The sequence below is a fragment of the Nelumbo lutea genome, chromosome 4 (assembly GCF_056320005.1).
Source record: "Nelumbo lutea isolate HS-2025 chromosome 4, American lotus-T2T, whole genome shotgun sequence".
NCBI lineage: Eukaryota > Viridiplantae > Streptophyta > Magnoliopsida > Proteales > Nelumbonaceae > Nelumbo > Nelumbo lutea.
The window spans coordinates 37018147-37035712 of record NC_142687.1 but is presented as its reverse complement, the minus strand read 5'-3'; the positions used below and the strand labels follow the sequence as shown (position 1 = coordinate 37035712).

General features: G+C 38.6%; 2 protein-coding genes across 2 annotated transcripts; one reads left to right on the top strand and one right to left on the bottom strand.

Moving 5' to 3' along the window:
• Positions 1 to 3382: 3382 nt before the first annotated feature.
• LOC148855235 (calmodulin) lies at positions 3383 to 9852 on the top strand. Its single transcript, XM_088983609.1, has 4 exons — positions 3383 to 3755; positions 6938 to 7095; positions 8289 to 8369; positions 9419 to 9852. Exons 1-4 carry the CDS (start codon positions 3680 to 3682, stop codon positions 9551 to 9553), a joined length of 450 nt encoding a protein of 149 aa, XP_088839735.1. The 5' UTR covers positions 3383 to 3679; the 3' UTR covers positions 9554 to 9852.
• Positions 9853 to 13757: 3905 nt separating this feature from the next.
• Positions 13758 to 14930, bottom strand: LOC148855234 (F-box/kelch-repeat protein At1g57790-like). Its single transcript, XM_088984886.1, has one exon. It carries the CDS (start codon positions 14928 to 14930, stop codon positions 13758 to 13760), a length of 1173 nt encoding a protein of 390 aa, XP_088841012.1.
• Between the last annotated feature and the right edge of the window lie 2636 nt (positions 14931 to 17566).

Genomic DNA, 17566 nt, shown 5'->3' with positions numbered 1-17566 from the left:
CGTCCTCGGTCGCTTCGGGGGATTCTGTTCTTCCCTTGCGGCCTCACGAGCTGATGTTTGGGCTGCAGCCGTGGTGTAGCCTGCGACGATCGATCCTCCGACGATCACATGAATGGTCCCCCGAACTGGTATCTCTTTCGGGGATTGCTTCTGCGGCTGTTCCACTTGTTTGTTGCTGGGTTCGGGAGCATTTCTACCCTGCTCCCCCTGCCGACCTGCTTTATTATTATTATTACTCTGTACAAAATTTCTCAAGTATCCGCAACGAATAAGCTCCTCTATCTCATCACTGAGGTTTTTACAATTCTCGGTACTATGACCGTGGTCTTTATGAAAGCTACAATACAAATTCTTATTTCTTACACTAGGGTCCCCTTTCAGACAGGGTGGCCACTTCACATACGGGGTCTCTTTGATCACCATAAGGATCTCGGCCTGCTTCGCATTTAGGGGTGTGTAGTCAGTCCGCTCTACTAGAGGAGCTCGAAAAGGCTGACCTGGCTTTACCCCCCGAGCTAAGTCTTTCCTCTTCCTGCTGTCTCCTTGGCTTGAGGGCTCACCTTCCTTTTTTCTTTTCTCGGATACACCTTCATTTTTCTGGTTGATCTACTCTTCTATCCCTATGAACTGATCTGCGAGCTTAAGAAACTTGGTCATAGTCTTGGGCTTATTAACAACCACATGCCACTTGAATTCTTTGTGGGTGATGCCTCTCTTGGCCACGGTGAGCCGAACTACGGGGTCCAGATTGGGTATATGAAAACAAGCGTCATTGAACCGCTTGATATAACTCCGTATGGACTCCCCCTCCTTCTGGACTATGCTACGGAGGCTTTCCTGCGTTCTCGGGCACCGCTTGCTGGTGACAAAGTGAGAAGTGAAGACTTGCACGAACTGCACCCAACCTCTTATTGATCCGGGTGCAAGATTCTGGTACCATGTGCGGGCCACCCCTTTGAAGGTGGTGGAGAAAGCCACACACATGCAGGATTCACTGGCCCTTGCCACGTGCATCTGTGACTAAAAGGCGTCAACATGGTCATTCGGGTCGAATGACCCATCATACTTGTCCAGGGGAGGAAGCTTGAAGTCCTTTGGCATGTGGACAACAAGAAGTTCTGGATATAGGGGGATGGAACTGAGAGGAGCGGAGTAGCTTTTAGCTCGTCCGAGCTTACCTCTTCCTTACCCCTGAGCTCGGGCATGTTGTGAGTGGCAGTTTGGCGAGCTCAGCGGCGCCTCCGCTGTTTCTTTGCTGGCTTGAAGGAAACTGCTGCTGGTAGTGGTACTGAGAGACTTGATGCAACACTTGTTGCTGATAGAGCTGGAAGTGCTGGAACTGTTGCATTTGGGCTTGCATGGCCCGCATGCACTGCATCAGGTCCTCGAACTGGCTCTGGCTGGTCGCCGGAGGGATAACAGAGGGTTCGACAAAGGTTGTTCCGACTGAGAGAGGAAGCGGAGCATTCACGGGTGCCACTGTTTGGGGCACATTTAGGATGGGGATTCCGTCCACATAGAGGGGGACGGTGAACTGTCCAATACACACCATGGGGACCTGGAGTTGCTCCCCGATGGCATTCATTTCAGCACTGCGTGCAGCGTTGTTGGAGGAAGCCATGAGAAAACTAAGTTTGTAAGTCTGTAAGTTTGGTGGAAGAAGGCTTTTGGAAGCGGTTCCCACAGACGACGCCAAATGATGTATCGATTTTTGGTGGAGTGTGAATTTTTTGTGTTAAGTACCTCGTCATTTGGTCTGTATCCAAGTGACCGATGACTCAGGCCAAAGTGGAGCTGCCTAGTGGGGAACTACCTGGTGGCGAGCTGCCTAGTGTCGAGCTGCCTAGTGGTGAGCTCCCTGGTGGCGAGCTGACTAGTGCCGAGTTGCCTGTGAGGTGTCGGGCTGATCAGGTGGCAAACTGCTTGTGAGGTGCCAGCACCAGGTGCTGAGCTGCCTGGTGGCGAGCTGGATTGATTGTTGAGCTTCGTCGTTCTTTAGAGACCTGCAAGGAATCAATGTCAAAGGACCCGAGGTGGCTAACCCGACGAGGTCGCTCCGATGCTTAAATCAGTACTCTCATAGTAGACTGCGAGCTAAAAATCACAAAGTATGAGAGCTAGAATATGCTTACTTGCCCCCCTTAAGTCATTGGGGTTGGTGCCTTTATATAGGCCTTGCTCATGTAATGCCTTTGAGATCTTCGGGAGGTCGTGTTTAACTGATGCGAGATCCTTGGAGGTAACCGCCATGCACGTTGACCATCTTCCGGAACGTGGGCCGACCTCCAAGGATCGTGGGGTACGTATGCCGAGTTTTTCGGCGAGCATATCTCATAGGTTGCCAGGTTAGCGCATGTGTCAGGCCGCCAGGCCGTGCGCAGGTCGCCAGGTGGGACACCATCAACTTAGCAAGTTGTTGCTCGGGTGTCACCTACTTGTCATGAGGTGCCATGTGTCATAATGTCATTGGAGGGCCAAATCCGCTCATCAGAATGCATTGAATAATAGTATTCAATTTACATTTTTCACCCTCAAAATAAAGGGACCATATTTCAAAAAAGGGGGTATTTTAGTCAAGAAAAATTTCAAAAATTTTAAAGGCTATTTATACTTTTTATAATTGTATATAGATATACACATTTGTATGTAGTATGTGTGTGTACTACATTATTACATATATATACATATGTATGTACCAATGTATATAATTGAGCTGGACTTGGACTAGGGTCCGACCTGAAAAATTAAGAAGTCGAACCCATATAAAACTTCGGGCTAGACTAGTTTGGGCTCGGGCTGGGCCCGCCCAAGTTGCACCCCCTATATCAAGCCTTTCCCATTTTCCCATGCAATCATCTACTATTTTGTTCCTCTTCTCATCAAAATTCTAGTCTGGTGAACTACTATAGCCTAATCCCTTGCCAAATAAAGAGACCCTCCGCTGATTTGGCCACTTCTTTTCTTCCATTTATTCCCCTCAAGTATAGAGCACTTCACGTCAACAGCCTTAGCCTTACAAAATACCTATTCTCCTACAACACCAATACACTACATATAAATGATCCTACGGCTGAAAGAGAGATGGGTCTTTCAACTTTTGAAGAATATACCAGTATTGTTGTGTGTGGGCCCCACTGCCTCATCAATCCACTGTTCAAACTGTACTCAGAGAGGAAGGTGTGGATCCAATTCGCTATCCGTCCAACGGTCCATTGACAACCACGTATTGGTTGGATTTATGTCACGTCATATGGTTGTTGGACCTGTTTGATCTGATGGGTCTGATTTTCAGGAGACTGGAGACATTTACGGCGAACCTCTAAGGTGTAAACAAGATGGGCCCATACCTCTACCATAAATGGGCCCATCCAGCGAAAAAAGCAAAATGAGCCCACATTTCAGTGTTGAAATGACACTGCCACGGTGCCACCTCTATGGAGAGTGACTCAGATCAACGGCCCCTACAGCCTTCTGATTGGAATAAAGATTATGGCGGGTCCTAAGTTTCAACCAATACAGCCCATGTCACGTGACAGCTAGTCTTCATGGACATTTGAAGGAAACCTGCGCTTTTATTACAGAAACCAAAACCCGCTGCGCATATCTCTCTCTCTCTCTCTCTCTCTCTCTCTCTCTCTCTCTCTCTCATTTTTCAGTTTTTTTTTTGTTTGAAAAATCAATGGCGGAACAGCTCACCGAAGAGCAGATCTCGGAGTTCAAGGAGGCTTTCAGTCTCTTCGATAAGGATGGCGATGGTAGATTTTATCTCCATCTGTTTATTTCTTGTTTTTAGTAACGTCATTGAGCTGTGGCCCTCGTTTGGAGGTTCTTTTCAAATTGAAACCCTAAAATGTTGACTTAGACAGGTTGTTAAGTTTTGGAGCTTTAACTGTGTATATTCGAAATGATTAAATTGAGCAGTGACAGGTCATTACATTCTGGTTTGCATGGAAATGCTAGTGGCTTATTTTCTTCAGTCGCTTTTCTCTTCTATTTTAGGTGTACAAGTTTCGACTGTTATTGATTATTATCCATGCATTCTTGCTTTGAGAAGAGGGAATCTTACTTTACTCTTGATACTGTTTTGTTTCTAAATATTAGAGGGATTGTCGATCTGGAATATGAGAATGATAGATCGAGATCTTATACTTCTAATATTTTATATTATATTTGTGTTTTTATTTATAGATTTACACTTCCTGCTTCCATTTGCCGGTACTACTAAAAAAATTAATAAGAGAGTTCATTTTTTAGCTAAACACGCGTGTTTCCTTGCTTTTTCTCTCTCCCTCCCCCACATTGCAACGTGGATCTATTGCTCGTTGTTGTTGTTGTCTTCATTTTTTCCTTCTCTTACTTGATCCTCTTGTGTAAAGGTTTTGGATCTCCTTAGAACATTCAGACCTTATTTGCATCTGGGTGTCCTTTTTTTCTCTGTTTCCTTATAGTGCCAATAACAAGAATTCAAAGTTCCAGAGTCACAAAATGAATTTCTTGAAGAATCTTTAACAAAATGATTTTTTTGGGAGATGACCTATGCATTAAATATTGCCTAGAAACTGAAAAAGTTTCATCTACACCATAGAATTGTCAAAGCTATTCTGCTCTATTTTCCAAAACATGTTGGATAATATCCGTATGCTTTCTTAGACCCCGAGGGAAGCATATATTTTAGTTAGTTCCTTCTCATGTCATAGTCTGGTCTGTCCAATGTTTACTCTGGGGGCCATTTTATAATGGCTGAAGTGGCTGAACTGAATGACTTATTTCTTTGTCAATTTGTCTTTTAGTGGATAAAACAGGCATATAATAAAAATTTTAGCAGTATAGCAATCGAACCAACAAGACATTTAGCCATTAAGGAGCTCACAATGTATTTAATGACTTGTTCACTAAATTTCAAAGCAATAAGTATTTCAGTTAAACCACTTCAGCCATTACCAAATGGTCTATACAAAACAAGTACAATTAGTTTGTTCTAGAGCAATCTTCAAATAATGCTCTTGCAGTCTAAACACTGTAAGTTAAAATTGTTGCTGCACTTTAAGCATTGATGCTAACTGAACTGCTGATGCACTGGCTACCTGTGAAATCAATAAGCATTTCGATGGATCAATTGCTTTTTTTTTTCTTATATTGAATGGTAGCTGTAAAGTGCAAAACTTGTTTTGAATATTTGATATGAATTTCAATCCTTATGTTGCCTATAAATTAGATGTTGCTGTCCCCCTTTTATCAACATCTAATGATAGAAGTGTTTGGTTGTCATAAAGCCTGAAAGAGAGTATGTGGAGAAGACTTACTAAGACATGCAACTTCCTAAATCAGGAGTCAGAGCAACTCAATTCATCAACATTAATCCCAAGTATTTGGGGTAGTCTACATGAATACTGTCCTGCTACCGTGCTCTATCATTATCCACTTTATGTTACCCTTTAGGATTTGGGTGCTTGTGAATTACTTTATAATGATATTTGTTGATCTAAATTGATTGGGCCCTCATGTAATCTATCTATTTTCATAATCTCAGAGTGCTGTGTTAATTTTTTTTTTGCAGGTAAATAAAGCTATTTTTTTCTATATCAATGTGCGGATAAAGTTAGCATTGGAATGTGTAGAAAACATTTGCTTTAAGTCATAAATAGTAGGGGTGTTCATAATGTGAGTCAAACCGACCAAACCGTCCCAACCCAACCCGATTTGGTCGGTTTTTCAAAATCGCCAGTCAGTTTTGGTTCTTGTAAGTAAATAAACTGATAAATTGGGTCGGTTTTGGCTTTCAAGTGTGAAAACTGAAATCATCCCAAACCGAACCGAATATGTAATGTAAAGTGTGTTTCCAACTTTCCATCCTGTTGCTTCTTTGTCCATAGTCTTTTCCTATCTTAGTTAATTGCTTTATGTAACAATAGTCAAATGGGGAATTGCTTTTGTCTTAGGTCTTAGGATTGATATTTCTTTTTTTCTAATATTTTGTCCTCCCTCTTTTTTTATTTTGTTTTTTGAGTTGGAAAGTTTACACACAAAAGGAAAAATGGGATATAGGAAAAGCTGAACTTTATGCCATAGTATGAGTCAATTTCAAAGTCTAATTGAAATAAGACCCACACTTCTATCCATTGCCTTTTTGGGATTGGCAAGACTTGCAAGAAAGACCCATAAGGCTTAAACTTGCCAAACTTAGGGAGAAATTTCTGTCATGGACAGTTTCACACACTACACAACCTCTTGTTTGGGTCTGAGCCGCCTGGCACATCTGAAGTCTCTTAGGTAGATTCCCCAAACCGACCCTTCATGTTTGGGTTTTACTTCAGTGTTGGTCGGTTTTGGTTTGCTGAGTAAGCAACCCAACCAGGTTGGGTCGGTTGAACAAAATCCCTGAAACCGATCCAACCTGACCCGTGAGCGCCTCTGATAAATAGTAAAAGAAAGGTGATTTCTATAAGTGCTACCTTTTTGTGTTGGCACTCTCATTGAAATCTTATAGAATATTTATGGATGTTTCATGGTGTTTGTTGGGTTATTCAAAACCAAGTCGTCCTGAATGCACTTTGGCAGCTTTTCTACATAATATGACCTGTTCTTGAATTGCTATTTCTTAATCTATAACTTTATTATTTTCTAAATGTAATTTGATTTATAGCATAATGCTGTTATCAAGCCTGAGGATTCTATACTGTCAACCTATCAACTGTGATTACAAGGTAACAAGTTATGTTCGCCTTGAGAAATCTTTGAAGCTGAGACAACATCCCTTAATGTTTACTCCACCATTGATGATTGCCAAAGTCATTGATGTAACTTTTTAATGGAAACCAAGAAGGAAAAAAACAAGCTTCGGAAGTCCTTGAATATTCCAACTGTTGACAAAAAAATAAGCGTTTCATTTTCACGTGAAATATGATGTTTTCTTTCTGAAATCCAAATCATTGTATAGGTTGCATCACCACCAAAGAACTGGGTACCGTTATGAGGTCTTTGGGCCAAAATCCAACTGAAGCTGAACTCCAGGATATGATTAATGAGGTTGATGCTGACCAAAATGGGACAATTGATTTCCCTGAGTTCCTTAATTTGATGGCAAGGAAGATGAAGGTGAGTTTAATTCACAGTGCAAAATGTGAAAGAGCTTCAGGGCAAAAGTAACTAGTATTTGCTGTATTGAACTTCTATTTTTATGCAGCTTATGTATTTCTGCTTTGAGACAGTATTATTATTATTGCTGTACTACATTACAAGGTTCAAGTTTGTCAAGGGGCTATTTTGGAATGTAGTTTTAGCTGTGACATAGTGCATCTTTTGAACTTTCTACCACAACCTCACCTGGTAACTGCTTCAGGGCCCAATTTTGCCTTGTTTTCATTTTTGACCTGCTTTTTCTCAAAATTCTGCCAACCTTTGGGCCTCAAAAGATGGCAAGACAGCTGTCATGGAGTTCTGGTCGTACATTGTATGTTGTAAACCAACTCATCAAAAAAATTGATTGCTGCAAACCAGTGTTCCCTAGGGCTTGAGGCTTCAAGCAGTAGTTAAAATGCTGGTATACTTTTCTGTGGGGTTGGGGGATGAAATTCTTATCCCAACTTAGCTAAAACCATGTTATACTGGTTTTTCCCTCTTCACTGTACAATTTAAAGACATGGTTCTTGTACTGCATTATCTTCTGTGGACTGTGGTTTATATGGTTTTTTCAAATTGTTCTTTCTCGTGGTGACAGCCTATTAGAATCTGTTGTAGTCATAGTCACATGTGCTTATATTTTTTAATGTATGACCATATATTAAATGACAACTTTCAAAGCCACAAACTTAATCCTGGATTGTGGCATGAGAATGTTACTGACAAGAAGCCATTGACAAAATTTTTACATTAATAATAAGTCTAGTTTTGTGCCTAACAAAAAACAGCCTTTACTCTTTATAATGTTCAATCAGCAGGTCTAAAATGCATTATATTGATTTTCCTACTTTTATATATTGGATTGTTAATACCCTAGCATTTTCATTAAGTATATATTCTTATCCATTGGGTGTTGGGGAAAAAAGATTGAATGCAAATAACACCTGTTCACAGTTTGACATATGTTTACCTAGTTTCACACCTAGTCAGATGGCATTTCAATAATTTATCAATAAAATATCTAGGAGTTTGGCCCAATGTGCCTTTGGCTTTAAAATTCATCTATCTGATATATATATATATATATATATATATATATATATATATATATATATATTTTGATCAGCAAATTCATGTATCTGATATTCTTTTCTTCTCTGCTCTTGAAGGACACTGATTCTGAGGAGGAATTGAAGGAAGCGTTTAAGGTCTTTGACAAGGACCAAAATGGGTTTATTTCTGCTGCAGAGGTAATCTCTCTCTCTCTCTCTCTCTCTCTCTCTCTCTCTTTCTCTCCTCTCTTTCTCTCTCTGCTTAAATGAGGGAAAATGCATTCTGGTATCTTTCTACCAGCTTGAAGCCTGCATAGAGGGATTTCCTGTGACATGGAGGATTGAGATGGCAAATGTTGATGCCTGTGTCACAGGGAGCCCTCTCGATATCCCATGCCTTACCATCTATTTAACTTTTCACATACGAATGATTTCCATAGAATTTGTTGAATACTTTTTTAATTATATTTCAAATCATCAATTGTGAGGATATGACTCTCTTTTTGCATCATTGAAAAATGACCATAAGCTGAACAGATGTGAAACGGTGGCAATGTTAGGTGATTATTAAATTATGTGGTCTAGAGCTTGTTTGGGAGGGCTTTTGCATTGATTGAGCTGCTTTGACTGAGCCACTTTGGAGAAGCTACCTGAGATAGCTCTACCTGAAAGTCGATTTTGCAGCTCATGTAAACCTTTTATCGAGCCCGGATCTCCTGCCCACTAGAACTCTGCCCACACCTACCCACATAACATCACAGTCACACATGGGGAACTTCTCATCCTCCTACATAGTATTATGCACGGGGAGATGTTCCCAATGCATGGAGGCAGTGTGTTGTGGGCAGGAGATCCGGAGTCCCTTTTATCAGCTTTCTGGTGTTTTACTGAACATGGCTTCATGGCGTTCTGGGTTTCTCAGCTCATGTAACACCAACACCAGAGGCCACTGTATGAAATCCCCCTCAAATGGTCACCTATTCTGGATTGCCATCTTAACTACCAGGTACAGAAAATGCCTTAAAACTCCGAAAGTTGCTGGCTCCTTAAACAGTTAAACTAAACAGACCGGCAAGCAACATTTCTAATTACAAAACAGACCATCATTACTCCAAAGTATTAATATACACCTTTTAGCCGTTATTGGAGCTGTTGGGATATGTTTGTCCCTTTCAAATATACTATTGTTTTTTCTTCTTGGCCAGAAGAAATTGACCATTTTTGGTTGTCTATTTGAAAATGGGCAGCTACGACATGTGATGACCAACCTGGGAGAGAAATTAACAGATGAAGAAGTGGATGAGATGATCCGAGAGGCAGATGTTGACGGTGATGGTCAAGTCAACTATGAAGAATTTGTGAGAATGATGCTGGCCAAGTGAGGGCTGGTGGATAAGACACGCATATGGAGAGTAGGCATACCGCATACCACGACATGTAGTAATACTAGTGCATCTCATCCTTAGTGGTGAGGCAAACTTTTCATTTCATTTCTTCTTTTCTATCTTTAGTTTGTGGAATGTATTTGTAGACCTGGTTAGGTAATTTGGTTGAGCAGAGTTTTTATATTTATTCTTCATACATAGACAATGTTTCAGCCTTGCCTGATCATTTAGTGATAATCTTAATGGAATATCTTTGTAAAATTTGAAAATCATGAGAAATTGCGTATTATTGTTAATTCTGATCTTTTATTAGTTGCTTTTCAAGAGCACAGGGAGTGCATTCTGTATCAAGGCACCAATAGCATGGAAAAACTGAACCATTAGGGGGATGGAGATTCAGGTGCTTTCTCCCTGGTTTCCATGAACTGATGAAAGGAGACTAGTTTTGGGGGCAACTTACATTTATTTTGGGAAATTTGATTAGTTTTATTTTCGACTTTGAATTTCGAATTGGATCTAGGATTTGAATCGAATTCGGATTGCTCTTGGATATTGAATAATATAAATAAATTTAACTAAGAGTGATCATGAATTGAAAATGACTTTGATATTATATTTTATGAATAAAATTAATCGAAAGTTAAAACTCAAACTTGTGAAACTTTTGTAAAATTTAAACACACAACATTCTTATCAACAAATTTAAATTTAAAGCAATTTTTTTTAAAGCATGATGACATGCCCTTTCAAATATAGCACAATGTTAAAGCTTAATTGACTGATAAAAAAATGTTAAAGCTTAATTCTGACCTTAATCCTTAGTTTAGAAAACAAGAACACTTGGAAGGATGAAGTAAAGAAGTTGAGCCAACCCAAATCCAACCGAACCCGAGTTGGGTTAGGGTGACCGGGACCCGACCTAGCGTGGCCTACCTTACATTCCTAGTTACAATGGAGGTAATGGTTAGCTGGTTGAAGAGGTCAATGCTCGGTAGATAATCTATTTGTAAATAGGCAGCTTTTTGTGGAGTGGGAGACTTGAATGGCAAATGGAGGGTAGTTGGTAGATTACACCATTCAAACAATAACAGCTAGTTGGAGGCTGGGTGTAAAGTGAAATTTACCGACTTCTGCTATTAAATGGTTACTATACAGGATAATGCTTAGGGGGCGTTCTTTTTATGGATTTTGAGAGGGGGAAAGTTGGTCATGGAATTTTAGTTTTCATTGATCAAGAAATTCATGTTCTTTTTAAGATTTATGCAGGGATTAGTGAAAGTTTATTTTTCTGGTATCACATCTCCTAGGTGGGTAAATAACTTTTCCACTTGGGGAGGAAGTCACTAACATTTGAATAATACAAAATGCCCATTTTAATAATGAATTTTTATGGTTAAAATGGTCATTGTGTTATTTACCTGGAAAATAAAAGAATATGGGTAAATGCAAGGTTTAAAGTATCAGAAACGTTAGGTATATCGGAAAGACAATTTTAAGAGAAATTTCGGGATACACTTTGGATACATTAGGGACAAATTGGTAATTGTTAAAGATAATGGAAGAAGTAAAATGTGTATTAATTTTCAGAAAATCAATATAATTTATATTAATATTTATTATTATATAAATTTTAATAATCAATTTTAACATTAATTAATGAACATCCATTAAGAATAAAAATATTTGCTTAAGAATAAAATACATGCAATTATTATCAACAATTGAATATGGCGTAGTGGTTTGTTTATGTTTATTACAATCAAATTATAGGGTTCAATTCTCCTTCTCTTATTTGTAGTTTAAAATAGGTTGGTTTAATGACAAGTCAACTTCGAATTTATTGCTTTAATGGTAGGTCAAATTAAAATTTGAATTTGAATATTGTCTTAAATGTAGTAATTAATTAAGAGAAAAGAGGTTATTAAGAGAGAGGTAATAATTATAGGGGATTAGGACTTTATGAGTTATTTAGGATAAGTTTCCTTAAATGTAAGAATTATTAGAGACAAGGAATTATTAAATAGGCTTATTTATAAGAGAGAGAAAGAGATAATCTAATATTACAATATGAATCGGCCGATACATTCAAATATCGGGTCGTTTTGGGTCCTGGATTTATAGCGTTCCAATACGTATCAATCAATATAGATTGGTACACTGCGATTTTTCAAACCTTGGATAAATGCACTTATATACTTATAAAAACAGGCAGAAACAGGGACAAAGCAAAGAATCCGTATAGTCACATCCATTTCAAGTGAATGGTGGAGGTCCTCCTCGAACTGCACAACCACAGTCTGTGAATTCCAAACTTAAATTTTATTGGGCTGATATACCAAGAAGCGTATTGCATTTGGAATTACATATCACGTTGGAGATGGAGACCAATCCATTAGGGTTTCCAAAGGGGTGGGACGGCAAAATTTTACACATTACATGGGAATTCAAATATCCAATGTTTTCCAAACATCTTTAGTCTAAGCGGTTGAATTGTTCATCCCGATAAATCGGTACCTTTTTGGTCTGTTTACCAATTGGCCCATCATTCTGCAAAAACTCGTTGTTTTTTAATTATTGAACCGTTTGATCGGAACAATGATTAATTGGTAGATAACTATTTTTAATATTTTATTATATTTGTGATAGACACAACGGAATGATCATTCGAATTGGACGGTTGAATTTAGGGGTGAGCAAAAAAAAAAAAAAAACTGAAAAATCAATGGAAATTGAACAAAAAATCCGGTTAATTGAACTGGTCGATTTGGTTTTGGTTAATTAATATAGAAAATCGGCAGTAAACTGAACCAACCGATATACATATATTTCTATATATTTCTATATATTTTATGTATATTTATGTATATTATATATACATATATTTTATATTTTTATATATTACAAATTAATAAATATGCACTATATAAATATATATTTCTAATATATAATATATTATTTATTACTTAAATATAACATTATATATATTTTTAGTTTTTTATTATATTTATATATTTTATAATATATTGTAAATTTAAAAAACAAAAAAACTGACAAACCGAATTGATGGTTAACTGAACCGGCAATCGGTTAACTGAATCAGGGGCAAAACTGACCCAAAACTCGGAGGCAAAACTGATTCTGTTTTTGTCAATTTTTATAACATTGGGGGAATCAGGGGTTAGGGTCAGTGTTGAGTGCAAGGCCCAACTGATCATATCACAAAGAGACCAGGATTCATGGGTTTGATCCCACACCTCCTGCTTGGAGGGAATCAGTGAATCAACGGATTTGATCATCTTGACCACTTGGACTTGGGAATTGGTGAGAGATTGTTAGGTTGTAGAGCATAGTCAGAATTACATTTTCCATTTCTTTAATTTGAAATCAAGAATCCCATGATGGCAATGGGTTAGGTTGAGGGAGGCTTTTGTAAATTCTAGGCCCTATTTGCCTCCCTAAACCTTCCAATCTGTATCCACCCAAAATCAATAGTGGGTTGGATTTCGAGAATCCAAATCCTCTCTGTACATAAAAATTTAAAACCCTCCCTAACCCCCCTCCCCACATTCAAGGGTAAGGGCAGGTTGAGTTTAGAATCTACATCTAATATCTTATTAAAAAATACAAACTATCAATTACCCTTAACATAATCCAAAATATTATTAAATTATACTTAATAAATAAAGTTTATATGCTTTCCAATAATATACGAATTGGTATTAGTCTAATACCGTACTGTATCCATACCTGTATGGATTCTAGAGTCCCAAAACCCATCATTCAAGTAAAAAAACTTACCCCGTTGTCCGTTATGCTTGTGTAAACTTTGATGCCTCCAAAAAATATGATGGGAATTGTGCTTATGGATGCATAGCAAGAAATCACAAAGCTGAAATCCTTAAGTGGGTCAAGGGATCCATTGGTATCACAAGCATAACGGTAGCCAAAATGAGGGCGGGCATTGAGGTTCAACTTAAGTTTACTGGAGGTGCATTTCAATGCTTGAAGAGTGCACCACCGGTTAACCGAACTAATCATATTGGACTTATCTACCATTGAACTCAAAAGAAACAAACTAGGGCTCGTTGTGAGCCAAATATCAGAAGTGGTTGAAAATGAGGGCCATGAGCCAAATACAAAGAAGATCATCTGCAAATTAATAAGTTATTCTTAGCTAGATAAATGCATAATGATATCTATATCAGTTATTCTTAAGGTACCACCAAATAGGTGCAGTGAGCCAAACAGATGAATGGTTAAAAGTACTTCTAATATCCAATCTCAAAATACCCAAATCATCAAAGCTAGAGGGTCCTCCAAGTCTCCCTGTGCTCCACTCAATATTACTACGGCAAGGAGCGTCGATGTATTGGGTGAAACAGATGCTGCCGACAATGGCATTAAGACCATCTCCCATTAACTCCTTGGAGGAAAAGCAACTGCAACCAGAACGACATGTAAAAAGGATCTGATCTCCCAAGCTCTCCATCTGCACCCAGGCCATCTGTTCGATATCCAGTCTAAATACCTCAAAGGTACGAGCCACCTCTGTGTCTCTAGAAGAGAAACAAACCAGTAAGACCTCCCCACATGACTCTACCAAGTTTTTGCCGGAAAATATTACTGGTTTTGGTCTTCTATCTATCCTTACTGGATGAAACTGGTGCTTGATTTCTGTGACAGATGCTTCTCCTTTTACAGCAATCGATACAATACTTCTGGTATCAATGACCACTATATCATAGTCACTGTCCAATAGAAAGAAATTTCCTTTAAAACACACAACATCCACAATGACCTTTCCTCCTGTCAGTCTACTACAATCTGGAATCCACCTTTCTGTTCCTGGAACCCAATACAAGATCACCCCATTACAGTATGGACTTATGAGCATGCAGACACAGTTTGCATTGGTGGGAGCTGTTGAGAGCACCAGCTCGTAGAAAAGGTTGTCTGATACCTTGGGAAGAACGATTACAGCTCTGGAGAAGGGGTTCAGGAGAAAAAACTCAGTACTGGAGAAAGTTACCTTTTTCAGTATCAACCAATCCTGGAATGATCCCACGATGTATTTGAAAGGAGCCTCAGGCAACTCCAGCTCCCACAGTTTGTTCTCTAGTACACTAAAGCAAGTTATGATGAAGTCGGTGCAGTCTTCTCTGCACTGAACCAACCATGGAAACCCTCGTGCATGGAAACCGGGGAGCTTTGCAACAACTCTTCTCCAGGATGTACAGACATCATGGAAGGCTAAGCAATCCGTCAGAGGTAACCGCTGTGCAATTGCGTCAAGGAGACCCTCAGGGAGGTTTGCCCAATCACCATTCATAAAATGTCTGATCTCTTTCTTTTCCTGCGGTAGATGGCCATGCATCTTGTTTATGATCTGGTGAATGCAATGCCACTACTTGATTTGTTCTTGAAGATTTTCCTAGAAAAAGGAGGTTGGTGAGGTAAGATCACAATACCCAATATCATTAATTTGTTCAGCAATCAAACAGAGAATAACAAAATTAACCAAGGAGTAATCTGATATCTCAAATTAAAAATACAAAGTGAGATAATTGAGTGTTTCTGATAGAGAACAAAGTGTACTAGAAGAATGAATGAGAAAGAAAATAATTGTATTTTGTTGAGTTGTCAATCCATATAAATTTATACACAAAAGAATAAAATAATGAGAACAGAAATAAATAAAAAAGGAAAGAGAATAATATGGCAATTGCCTATTCACAATGTTTCCTAAACTAGGAATTGCTTCTCTTGGAGCTTTCTAAATTAAGTTAGAGAACTTCCTCTTTGGAGTTGGGGATTTCCAATATTGGAGTTTCCTTCTTTATGCTGATCGATCCATCTCCTTCCTCAATACTGATAAGTTGTATCTGAAATGTAGAGGCCAAATCGCAACTCTCACTCTCACTAGGGAAATTTAACGTGAACAAAGGTAACAAACAACCACTACTGTAGCAATATTCGTTTCTAACCAAAACACAAACAAATATGAAGAAATACCCATCCCTACTCTTAGTACGTACCCCTAATTAATCTTTCACTGTCTTCTCAAGAAGAAAATGCAACAACCACAACAACTACGACGTGACTGGAGCTAGCCAACTCCAAAACAAAAACAAACTATATATAAACGAGTTCGATCCCTTGATGAAATGGTCCTTCTCGTTTGTTCTTCGATTTCTTTTGGGAATCCAGTTCCCCTAGAAACCAAAAATAAGAGTGTATCAGTTAGAGAACTTATTGAAGTGAAATAGCTTAGTTCGGGTAAGTCTTATCCAGTAGATTACTTATAGAAATCCCACCATGTTTGCTACGTGACTTTGGTGGAGAAGATTGACCGTTACCCTTTGGCAGTGTCCTTATCGCTTAATATACAGTTCTTTGATTTGGCTTTGTTAAAGTAATGAGGCAAAAAATATTTAGGGGTACAATTTCTGTGGGCCCAACCAGAGCCCAACTCGGCTCAACCAAACTTTTGCGCAGGTTAGGCTTTTGAGTTCTCAAATAGGAATGGCAACGGGTGGGGCGGGGTTGGGTTTTTCCTACCCTGTTCCCGACCCCGAAATTGAATCCTTGCTCCAATCGTTTTTATTTGGGAAAGTTCCAAATTAGTATCCTGTAATTTGGGCTTAGTGCCATTTTGGTCTCTGAACTTTAAAATGTGATAATTCAATACCTAAACTTGTAAAACGTGATAATCCAGTATCTGTCGTTAAGTAGTTGTTAACCAGCCATTAAGTGACATTTGAAAAAGACACAAATGCCCTTCAAGTGTTATTTAGTTTTTTTTTATCAACCATCTAAAACGTTGACAAAAAATTAGCATTCCCAAATACTTGCTTTTTTCGTTCAAAAAAATTGGGGGTCAAGTTTGAGTGGGCATTTTGGTGACCCCAACATTCTTGAATAGAAGAGGTAAGGATTTGAGACTATTAATTTTTTTTATCAATTTTTGAATGGTTGATAAAGAAAATTAGATCACACTCAAAAGGCATTTGTATCTTTTTAAGTGCCACTTAACAGCTGGTTAATAACTAGTTAACGACAGGTACTAGATCGTCATGTTTTGAAAGTTCGAGTACTAATCATGAATTTTCCCTTTTTACTTGCATACTTACAAATTTATCTTTTTATTTTTTAAAACCTATCTAGACCTATTTAATATTATATAATACAATGTAGCATAATATAATATATAATATTAACAGCTCATCCACGATCCCTAGAGTTTTGGGGTTTCCCCAAACTCACCCTGATTGGGGAGGGCCCCCAAGGGGAAGGGCTAAATTGCCATATCTATTCTCATACATCAAGCTAGGCTTGGACCAAAAGTCTCAAGCCTAACCTGACTTCCCAAACCTGACTCAACCCGTCCCTGATTGCTAGAGTTTCGGGTTTCCCAAAACACACCCTAACTGAGGTGAGGATGTGTCAAATTGCCATTTCTATTCTCATACATCAAGCTAGGCATGAAGAAAAAAACTCAGGCATAACCTAACTTAGGTTGGACTTAGCTCAAGAGTATAGCCCGAGCTTGATTTGACCCAATCTAATCCCGCGGAACAGTTTATGGTATACATATCAACATGGATTGAGATTGGTTGAACACTTCAGCTGTTCATCAAGCTGTGGAACAAATGATAAGATTCCATATAGTGATAAAATACATGGGGCCTACAATCATTCAATCTTTCAGTGTAAATCCCATGTATTTTTTATCTCTGACGTGAAGTCTTATCATTCGTTGAAGAGCCAACTGTATTACAGTTCAATCCACCCCTAGGGTGGAGCTAAAATTTCTAAGGATAGACTGAATCCTACCCATGGATTGATGCCAAATTCATGGGCAGGATGCGGTTTATAAAGGGGGGCTATTAATAGACTAGGAATAGGCTGCAATTCAGATTTCTGAAGTGGATTGAAGTCCACTTATCCCTTTATTCCATCAACAGATTATTAATTTATTCTATTTGAAAATTAGGCCACAAAACTCAACAC

What these genes read in the sequence shown, in the direction of transcription:
- LOC148855235 (XM_088983609.1), top strand. Translation starts at nt 3,680, where the DNA reads ATGGCGGAACAGCTCACCGAAGAGCAGATCTCGGAGTTCAAGGAGGCT. An exon ending in CTTCGATAAGGATGGCGATG is followed by an intron (nt 3,756 to 6,937) that starts GTAGATTTTATC and finishes ATCATTGTATAG; the next exon opens with GTTGCATCACCACCAAAGAA. An exon ending in GGTTTATTTCTGCTGCAGAG is followed by an intron (nt 8,370 to 9,418) that starts GTAATCTCTCTC and finishes GAAAATGGGCAG; the next exon opens with CTACGACATGTGATGACCAA.
- LOC148855234 (XM_088984886.1), bottom strand. Translation starts at nt 14,930, where the DNA reads ATGCATGGCCATCTACCGCAGGAAAAGAAAGAGATCAGACATTTTATG.